We start from the raw sequence: 11,617 nt of genomic DNA on the forward strand, positions 1-11,617 counted from the left end.
TCTAATGCGTAGTATTCATAATGCTATTATTATTATTATTATGTTTTCTAATATTTGTTCTAGAAAGTCGATAGAGTCCGTCGGGGAGTTAATCGTTCTTTTTGAAGACTTACGAGCCCGATAACCTATAAAATATTGTTTTTTCTCTTTCATGTCATTCTATAGGCTTATTGTATTTGTACAAATTATTTGATTAAAATAGAAGATAATGGATGAATTCACTAAAATAATTGAAATGGTACGCCTTTTGTTGAAAAGAATGATAAAAATAAAAAAGTATTTGGTTAAAAAGTTTAGGAATAATTTTTTTGAAATCATATATATATAAATTAAAAATTTAGGGTTTAGAACTCATTCCCACCTTACACTAATATTTTTTTTAATAATCAAAATCTATTAATTAAGTTATCAATTGTATACCATGTCACTTCGTTTATTATCTTTATTCAACCATAGAAAATGTTATCATATGTAATAATATAATGTAATATTATATCTATTTCTTTATATTAATAATTCAACGTCACCACCTCATTGTTTATTCCTCTTTCTTCCTTCATTAAAAATGCTATCATATATAATAATATATTGTGATACTATATCTATTTGTTTTTATATTAATAATATTTTGTATATAAATTATTCAACAATCCCTCCTCCTTACCTATAACTATTCTTCTCAACTATTTAAATTCAATTTTTCATTCTTGATTTTTCATTACTCAACCACCAAAATATGAGCTATTCAGATCCAATCGTTCTCGATATCAACAATGAATTTACACCTTTTCTTTTTGGATAATTTTAATGCAGATTTCACAATCATTGCAAATGTCATGAAAAAAACAAATTCACAAGAAAAAATGGCTTGAGAAAGAATAAAAAATGTGATTGTTGAGCTAATTATCCCTTTGTAGTTAAATGTCTTTAAAGCAATTAAGCAACTAATATACTCACTATATATAACTAAGGACAAGTTTGATGTGTTGTTAAGTCTTCTTTTGGAGGGACAAAGGAATTACGTGATTAGTCTACTCGTTTCCTCCCAAAATATGCAGATAACAAGGTTATATTTCTTTTTGTTGGATTATGATTTATCATATTTTAGATATTACACTGTGTTTTTAGATCCAATCGGAAAAATATTATGTTATAGAATTTTTTTCAAAACAACGTAATGTAATTTTGGTGTCAAAATTTATAAAAAATTATCATATTTATTTTAAAGATAAATTTGATATTTATTAAATTGTATATCCAAATCTCTTGAAAATCAATTATCAATATTTGTAATTATACATAACTAGCATGTAGTTCGTGCATTTACACGAGTAATTATATAAAAATTGAAAAAAAAAATTACGGTTAAAATGCGATAGTATTTTTAATTCACTCTCATATATATATTCAAATTAATCATAACTCTCTATCCGACAATTCAGACACTTTGAAAATTAAACATCATATTATATTATATATATATATATTAATTAGTTAAAAAATTAAACTTATATAGTTAAAACGTCACGCGTTAATCAGATTTGGTTTTGAATTTAAAATATAAAGTTTTATTAGTCTAGTACTTATTTTTTTAGGTTGCAAGTTCGAAATATATCTATACCATTTTTTATTTTATTTTTAACCGTTTTAAGTTTATGGGTGAGTCAACCCACAATCCGATCCAAATATCCATTTACTCTCATACATATATCCAAATTAACCACAATTTTCGACCCGTCAATCCGGACACTTTGAAAATTAAACATCATTTTATATATATATATATATATATAGATTAGTTAGTTAAAAAGTTGAACTTATATTGTTAAAACGTTCCCGCGTTCATTAAATTTGGTGTTAAATTTAAAATATAAAGTCTTATTAGTCTAGTTGGTTAAAAAGTTATACTTGTTTTTGTTCTATTACAAGTTCGAAACATATTTATAGCATTTTTATTTTTATTTTTAACCGTTTTAAGTTTATAGATGGATCAACCCACAATCCGACCAAAATGTTCATCATTTATTCTCACATATATATCCAAATTAACCACAACTCTTGACATGACAATTCAGACACTTTGAAAATTAAGCATCATTATATATATATAGATTTAACTTATCAACAAATAAAAATATTGAAATGCTAAACCCTTCTAAGACTACTATCAAACTCATTCTAATTCCAGTATTTAAAACCAAACACCCCTTAAATTGGAGAGATCATGAATGATCATCTAGATATATCATACATATTAACATACTTAACCAATTAGATTATATAATTATTTAAAAAAAAAATACTATATCCATTTATTCATTATCACCTAAAATATAAATAGTTAAACAAAAATAAGAACAAAATTGTTTATTTTTGTTTAGGGTACTTAAAATCAAGAATGGAGCCAAATATTTGAAAAAATAGATATACAATGTTTATTTTAAAAATCACTAGACTAGACTACTACTCTATTATAAGTTTTGAAAACTTAACAATCTATAACACTAGTCAATACTGCCATAACCTATAAGCCCCACAACTCACACGCACCATTAACCTATCTTGATTAAAATAGAACCAACAACTCAGTAAAAAAAAAAAAGTAAAAAATATAATAACAGAAGTTATGATATTTAGATACACAAATGTTTTGTAAGTAGAATTTTTTATTGGACTTAAGCCCAATACAAACTTCTACATATCCACCAAGCCCACACCTCGTGGCAATATTAACTCATTGTTAATCAATTGCATGTATTAAATGATAAAAATATTTTAATATTTTAGAGAGTATAATTTATAATTTAAAATTATAACTTTAAATTATTATAGTTTAATTTATGTATTTTATTTATTTATTTATCATTTATATGCATTATTTTATATACTAACTATATTTTGTAAGAAATTACAATGTTATATGAATAGTGATTTAAAAATTATATTTATATCATATAAAGTAAAAAAATATAATTAGTCCTAATTGGAAACTATAAGAGACTTGTGTTTGAAAAAAATTAATTTAATTTAAATTAAATAATATTCTAAAGTATATTTTAATTAAATATATATTAACAAATTTAATAATATTTATCTACTTAAATTATTTATCCACTCAAAACAAACCTAATAAATTAATCTTATTATAATTTAATTTAATTTATTTTATTTTTATATAAAACAACATTTTCAAATATGCTTATATTACTAAGTAAGAAGACTGTCAGAACCCCGCCCTGGCCATAACAAAACGCCGAAAACGCTTACTTATCGCGTGAAATCTCGAGCTTATTGCACGCGCCCAGCGTTCTCCCCAAACCTCTGCTAATTCCCGAGCCTATCTATCTTCTTCATCTTCTTCATTCGTCACTCTCAAGAACATCACAGTCTCCGTTTTCTCTTCTTCTTCTTCTTCCGAATCGATTTGACTATGGAAAACCTAGCTTTATCTTTTCCATCTCCCAAAATGGTTCTAGGTTGTTCATTCAACCCTAAAGACGGCATTCTAAACAGAACCGCGTTTTCATTCCGCTCTCGCCAATTGTATAATCGAAGAAGAAGCTATGATATCAGCCGCCCATCTGTTTCTATTGTTTCAGCTGTTTCTTCTTCTACATCTCAGATAAGCAATGATCGACCTGCTCAAATAACTCTGAAAGTTGAAGGTAACTTACTCTCTCTTTTCTCCACAACTAACTCCCTCTTTAGAAGATCTCAGTTTACTTGAGGGTTGCAGGTCTTTTGAACCAGTAATTCGTTAAGATTCAGATATGATTCGAATTGTACAGCTCAATTCACATTAATGATTGAGATTTATAAGTTCGAACTGCTGAGTTGAAGTTAGAGGCATGTGATAGTTGCTCCTTGTTCATTTTTTATTCACTGTGGCCATGGTTTGGGGGATCATCATCTTCTTTCTCCTTTCCAAGTTGTAGAAATGAAACAGGAAAGCAAATTTAGATTTATTTGTGTGAACACAAAGAGAACGATAGATATTTGAATCTCCCTAAAGAATGTAACACTAAGTGGAGTGAAAAAGGTTTTTGAGGGAATAATCATAGTTGAGGTTTTCACTTAACCGTAGATTGTCCAAATAACTAGGAAAAGAGCTTGACTACAACACCCTATAACTGTCCTTCTAATTCTGCAAATATTTGGAGTAGAGTTTATAATTCAATTGCGATTAGATGATGGATTGAGATGACATGTTGATATTGTATTGGACCCTCTAAAAGACTATAGTTTTAATATTTTCACGGTTCCTGTATTCTATTTTTTGTATAATGCTTATAGATTGTGTAATGCTTTAGATGACATAAGATGGTTATCTGTGCTTCCTGCTATCATGTGCTTCAATATCTAATCTGTTTGAATTAATTTTGGAATCACATAATTATGATCCCAAAGCACTGCTTTTGATCAATTGACTTTACAGAAAAGTTAGATTCATTTTTTCATGACATTTGAATGTCAAGAAAAGGGAAATTTTGTTTCTTTCCTTAAAAAAGAAGTATAATGCAGTATCCTGTCTATAATGCAGCTTTACAGAAGCAGCAAATACCATGTTTCGCAAGCACTACTACTTCCAGTGGCCAAACTACTTCTTCCATTGCTGTTAACCCACAGCTTGTGGCTCGCCCCCCTCCATCAAATGTGTAATAATATTTTTCTATTTGCCCAAGTGTCCTTGTTTTGGAGTGCTTCTTATTATCACTTTTGATTTTTTTGTATTAGTATTTTGGGCTTATCTTGTTGTTTTCTAATTCTTTGCTTGGTTTTTAGAGGGTCTCCTCTCTTTTGGATTGGAGTTGGTGTTGGGCTTTCAGCATTTTTCTCATGGGTTAGTGATTTAATTTTATTTTGTTTGTAGTTGACCTTGTTTGTTACAAAATGTCTGATGTTCTGATTTTGGTTTTGACAACTGTATGATATTACAGGCTGCTGGATACTTGAAGGTGAGTATCAACCTATCTTGAGTCCACTCCGGTATCTTCTTTATTAGTCACTGTCCTTTCTTCAAACTTATAGCCATAATTAAGCAAGGATCACTATTAAAGATATACCACTTCTATCCAGAAATGGTAACTATTGTTTACTTCAGAAATGTAGATAGTACCAAAGTGTTGGAATGATTTCAACTGTCCAGTTTGCATTCTATGACATGTCCTTATTTGTGAGGAATTGTCACTGGTGGCTAAAGTGCAGATGAGAATAGGAGCCAACATGTATTTGAGAAACATGTATAATTACTTGATGAACCTATTTGAAAACTAGTATTTTGTCACAAATGGTTACAATTACAATCTCATTCGAAAATTGCCTAAGTTAATTGATTTTTTTTTTAGTTTGATATAATATTTTCTGGATCCAAATTATAGTGTAATTGTTTTGCTTCATTTGGTATACAAATTATAGTGTAATTGTTTTGCTTCATTTGGTATACAAATTATCTTTTTGATCATGATCTAAATTACAATGTAAATTTTTGTTTTACTTGGTATACAAATAATTATTTTGGATATGATCAAATAATTTTTCAGATCATTGTGATTTGACGACAAACATAACAATGTAGATTTTTCATGATCCAAATAATTTTTTTGTTGTTACAAAACAGCCCGATATGCATCTCGATCTCATTAAAACTTGGTTCTTTATTTAATCGGATATGTCAAGTAGAACCATATGTTACTAGCTTAGATTTTGGATCCAGAATATCAGAAACTTCAATGTAACAACTCTTATATTTCCTTTTAAGGAAGTACCATGTTATGCCTATGTATCCAATAATATAATTCAACAAAAACAAAATCATACTCCCTAAAGATTTCTCATTAGAACTGTATTAGCTCTCAGTCAGATGTATCCTAAAGAATCTTTTTAGATTATTACACAAATGCCATTATAATGTGCTTGTTTCCTTACCAAGTGAGGATGATTAAGAATGATCCTCTCCCAGTATTGCATTTAATTTTCTTGTCTGATCAAGCGTACATTAGAACTGTATTAGCTCTCAGTCAGATGTATCCTAAAGAATCTTTTTAGATTATTACACAAATGCCATTATAATGTGCTTGTTTCCTTACCAAGTGAGGATGATTAAGAATGATCCTCTCCCAGTATTGCATTTAATTTTCTTGTCTGATCAAGCATACATTAGAACTGTATTAGCTCTCAGTCAGATGTATCCTAAAGAATCTTTTTAGATTATTACACAAATGCCATTATAATGTGCTTGTTTCCTTACCAAGTGAGGATGATTAAGAATGATCCTCTCCCTGTATTGTATTTAATTTTCTTGTCTGATCAAGCGTATATGTTTTTTTCTTGTTTCCAGAAATATGCAATGCAACAAGCAATGAAGACCATGATGGGGCAAATGGGTTCACAAAACAATCAGTTCAATACTGCTGGCTTTCCATCTGGATCACCTTTCCCATTTCCTACTCCATCACCAATGCCATCAGCTTCTCCTTTTTCAAGTCCATCTCCAACAAAAACTGTTGTTTCACCTTCTCCAGCTAGCTCTCCATCTGGAATGACTGTTGATGTATCCGTCACTGAAGTTGAAACCTCATCTTCAGTAGATGCCATTGATGATTCGAAATCTGATAAACCAAGAAAATCTGGTAAAATTAGAAAGATCTAATATTTTAAAGTTCTGTTTATATATATATATATATATATATATATATATATTTATTTTCTTATTTCTATTTTATTGGAACATTATTGTCTCAGTACTAATTACCTTTCAACAATGCAGCATTTCAAGATGTATCTCCAGCAGAAACATTACAGAATAGCCCCTTTGGAAGTTATGAAGAAGCAACTAAGACTAAATCAACGGGGAATACCAATTCCTCCAACCAAGTAAGCAATCAAGTTACCTGTTGATTTCAAGGTCCATTATACGGTTATATCATGCACTAATCTATTCCTTCTTAAACAGGTTTCTCAAAATGGTGCTGCTTCAAAATCTGTTTTTGGTGCATCTGAAGGTTCCCCCTTTACTGGTGAGTAGATGAATGTACTAAAATGGCTTCTAATATAATTTCCTCTGTAAATAATAGGCAACTATCCATCTTATGTTGCATATTCCTTAAAATGGGAAAATATATATTTTCATGCAAATTACTAAATATTAGTATACTTTTTCAGTTACTATTGTTTTTATTGCTTAAAGTAAAATACAATCTTTACCAATATCCAGTTCTCCAACTGAAAGCTCAGATTTGGACCTTGTTTGTTGAAGGGCTATTTGGGTTACTTTATTTTTTTATAACATTTTTAAAATACTACATACAAAGGATATTTTAGTCATTTAATGCGAATAACTCCAAATAATCCACTTTTTCATCAAACAAGTTTTGTTTTTCCCCCAAAATCAGTTTATTAAAAAACAATCTGCGTCACAAGCACTTGGTGTTTCTGTCTCTGTTAATGGTTATATGGGAAGTTTTTATTAGCTCAAACTCCTTTACATGATATTGTCAGGAAACCAAAGTTCTGCTTTCTCAGTGGAGGCTTTGGAGAAAATGATGGAAGATCCAACAGTGCAGAAGATGGTTTATCCGTAATGCCTCTTAACCTTTATTCTGAAACATAAATTCTTCCCCATCTATCATGTTTCATTATTTTTTGTCATATTTTAGACTACATTACCCTGCAAACAGCTTTAACTTCTTCTGGTGAGAATCTGGCCTTCTTGCTCATGCGTGTATAAATAGCAGATATGATAAACCCAAAAGGAAAACTTGTTTATTTACTTCTTTTTAACCCATTAGGTAGCAAAAGTGACAAGAGTCTTGCCTAAGTGACCAAAGGTCTCGGGTTCTTCGATTTCTACTAAGAACGCATTAAGTTGAACTTGGGGGTCATGTCTTGGATTATAGCTTCTTGTTTTTGTTATTTGTCTAGGATATTAGAATTTGATGCCTAAGTATTTGGAGTTGCTTTCGTCCCATTTGGAGAGCTCACATAAATCTAAACTGAGTATTTGATTTCAGCCTTTGATGGACAATCAGTGCTATTTCCTTAACTAAATTGTTGTTCTTACCCTTCACATTTACACACACAATTTGATTTCTGTCCTTGGAGTTGCTTTCCTCCCATTTGGAGAGCTCACATAAATCTAAACTGAGTATTTGATTTCAGCCTTTGATGGACAATCAGTGCTATTTCCTTAATTAAATTATTGTCTCACCCTTCACATTTACACACACAAATTTGATTTCTGTCCTTGCAGTTATCTACCAGAGGAGATGAGAAATCCAACTACTTTCAAATGTTAGTGCACAAAACTTTCTTGCTTTCTATCTCAATTTCTTCTTATTCATGGCTTAAAATAGCAATAATGTTTATATCCATTATGCGGAGTCTAGCTTCTGTAAATATAAGAAATTCTGATATTAGACTTTTATTTTTATTTCATTTTGACAGGGATGCTACAGAATCCAACATATCGACAACAACTGCAAGATATGCTGTAAGTGCATAATGCATCTTTTATCTAAATTTTTGTTTATTGCATAAAGCTTCCAACTATTGTATGAAGTTCATTTGGGTCTTCGATCCTTATCTGATTTACTAATATTAGTTTTTATTTGGAGCTTGTTTGATTTACTAAATAATCCATTTATATATGTCTTTGTACTCAAATAACCTGATTTTTCGTTACCTACATCAAAAAAGGCCTTGATGGTTTATATGATCATCACTTTGTATCCATTTGTTTATATGATAACCTCTGAGTCCAAATGTTGTCCATTTCCATAATTATGTATAAATAACTTATCTGAAATTCTTATTGAATTTTTAAAAAAAATCTAGATTTTCACAAGGCATTGGAAATTTGAATGTATACCTTTTCTGCTAAGCGGTTTTTAAACATCTTATCGAGAAGGTTACTTTTAACTACAGAAATAACATGGGTGGTACTCCAGAATGGGACAACAAAGTGATGGATTCGATGAAGAATTTTGATCTCAGCAGTCCTGAAGTAAAGCAGCAGTTTGGTGAGTATAACTGCTCATAGTAGAAATCATGTTTGGCATCTTTTGGGTCCCTTGTAATATCATCTTGCCTTAATGCTCATAGTAAAACACTAAAAATCATCATTATTAACTTTCCGCTTTTCATTTTATTTTTTAGCATCAACCATACTTGGTCACGATGTCACGAGATTTTGTTACTTTGGTTTAAATGTCACTTTATTGTTGATAATTTTTCTGTTTGTTCACTAATTTTTTTAACATTGCCCATCTGTCTGTCTGTCTGCTCTAATCTCGCAGATCAAATTGGACTTACACCAGAACAGGTTATTTCGAAAATTATGGACAATCCTGATGTTGCCATGGCATTTCAAAATCCAAGAGTCCAACAAGCCATCATGGAAGTATGTATATTTTATATATGTATTTGATTGAATCACCAATTTGGAAACTATTATTTTGTCAGTCACGATCCAATTGAAAATGATCTTCTTTTCGTAAGATTTTTTCTGGATCATTATCCAGATTATAGTTTTGTTTCTAGGATCACGATCGATTCCAGCAATCATAATCTCAATATTTGTTTGTTTTTGTGTGCAGTGTTCCCAAAATCCTCTCAGTATAACCAAGTATCAAAATGACAAGGAGGTAATAATTATCGAACCAATGCTTCTTAATAACATGCTCCATAGTCTATAATGCTAGATATACTCGAAAATTCAAACTGTTGGTCAATATTGCACACAATGAAATGTGATGTATCTTGTTATTGGACTCAGGTTATGGATGTATTCAACAAAATATCAGAACTCTTCCCTGAAGTGACAGGATCACCATGAACTAGAGCTTAAGTCGCCAAAGCCTCGTTTGAACTGCAAAAAAAATCGATAAATTCTTGATTTTGATCAAGTGGGCATATTCTCCTGACATAGAATTCCATACAGGGCTGTTTTCCAAATAAAAGAAGATGAAGGATTTAGATGTAATGTATCCTTAGATATGCGGTATTTTGCAAATTTTTTTCTTTTCTTTTTTTGGGGTTTCTATATAAGATGATGGATTCATTGTTTTGTGATGATTAGGGTTGGTAATGGATGGGTTTTTAAAAGGGACCCAATTCAAACCAGTCAAATACCTGACCCTGACCCGATTTGATTTTGGATTGTTTGTTTATTAGGCTGTAAAACTTAGAGGGGAGGATTAGATTGGTAAAAAATGTTATTTTTATAAGAAAAACAGATAGAAAGTTTGAAGCATTTCAAGTTTGAAGCTCTCATGATACTAGCAGATAATAATTGTCATTTGAAAATACATAAAAATGCACTTATATGATTCTAACTTTTTTTTAATTAAATTCATATCTTATAAATAAATAAAAAATGTTTTGAAATGATTAAATATTCTGTAGAAGTTGAATCCCAGTAATTGACTGTCCCCACTAGTCATGAATTTTGGTTCTTTTACCTACCTCTTTGCAAAAACAGAAAAAGAAAAGTTCTAAATTTATGTATATAATTTTATTTTTAGTTTTCATTTCATTTTTATAAAAAATAGTAAATAGTGTAAAAAGAGAATTTCAAATTTATGTTTATATTTTTATTTTTTATTATTTTATCTAAACTTCTTAAAAGAAAATAAATATAGTAGGAAGAGAATTCTAAATTGATGTTTATATATTGTTTTTGGTTTTTTTATCTACCTTCCTAAAAAGAAAAAGTGGGAATATAGGCCTCGTTTGATTTAGCGTTTATAAGCTGCGTATATGCGTCTGTGTAATAAGCTGCTACAGTAACTTTGCCTAATAAGTTCACGCAAAAAATTACAATCAAACACACTTTTGCGTTTAAACTCAATTTTCTCTCTACTTCCCTTCTCAGATTTTAATATTATAATACACATTTCTTTCTCTCATCATTTTTAAATATTATTTTATTCATTCTCTCTTAACTATTTCATTTATTTCTATTCATTTTATTCTTTCTCTCTCATCTATTTAATCTATTTTTAATCATTTTTTACATTATCTCATCTATTCTATATATTTATAATATTTTTATATAAAATTATTATAATAAAAAATATACATTTAAATATATATTTATTTTTTATTTATAATATATGTATTTTAATATATAAAATAATAAAACAAAATATGAAATATAAATACACTTTCATATTTTTTATTTATAATTATAGTTTTAGAAATCAAACTAGCCTTAATTAATTATCTAAAATACCGATTAAATTTAGATGAATCTCCAAATGAATGATAATATTAAGAGTGTGAGAGTGCACGAAAATAAATTGACAATTGAAAGATCAGATAGAGGAGTGTGAAAATGTAAAAAAAATATATTATTTTTATATTATTATTTTTGATTTTCTATCTGACCCTCAAGAAGAGGAACGAATATAGTAAAAAGAGAATTTCAAATTTATATTTATATCTTTGTTTTTGTTTTTTTATCTGACCTCCCTAAAAGAAGAGAGAATATATTAAAAATTGAATTCCAAATTTATGTTTGTATCTTTGTTTTTGGTTCTTCTATCCGACCTCCCGAAAAAAAGAGGGATAATATAGTAAAAAGAGAATTTCAAATTTATGTTTATATATTTTTTTTGAT

General features: G+C 29.1%; 1 protein-coding gene across 1 annotated transcript; it reads left to right on the forward strand.

The window, feature by feature from the left end:
* Nucleotides 1-3,243: 3,243 nt before the first annotated feature.
* LOC124926624 (protein TIC 40, chloroplastic) lies at nt 3,244-10,249 on the forward strand. Its single transcript, XM_047466886.1, has 14 exons — nt 3,244-3,665; nt 4,541-4,655; nt 4,783-4,840; nt 4,938-4,955; nt 6,338-6,629; nt 6,767-6,873; nt 6,953-7,016; nt 7,498-7,576; nt 8,249-8,289; nt 8,443-8,488; nt 8,923-9,017; nt 9,294-9,397; nt 9,594-9,641; nt 9,773-10,249. The coding sequence occupies exons 1-14, from the start codon at nt 3,431-3,433 to the stop codon at nt 9,830-9,832; spliced, it is 1,362 nt and encodes a 453-aa protein (XP_047322842.1). The 5' UTR covers nt 3,244-3,430; the 3' UTR covers nt 9,833-10,249.
* Nucleotides 10,250-11,617: the final 1,368 nt, after the last annotated feature.

The sequence above is a fragment of the Impatiens glandulifera genome, chromosome 2 (assembly GCF_907164915.1).
Source record: "Impatiens glandulifera chromosome 2, dImpGla2.1, whole genome shotgun sequence".
Classification (NCBI taxonomy): domain Eukaryota; kingdom Viridiplantae; phylum Streptophyta; class Magnoliopsida; order Ericales; family Balsaminaceae; genus Impatiens; species Impatiens glandulifera.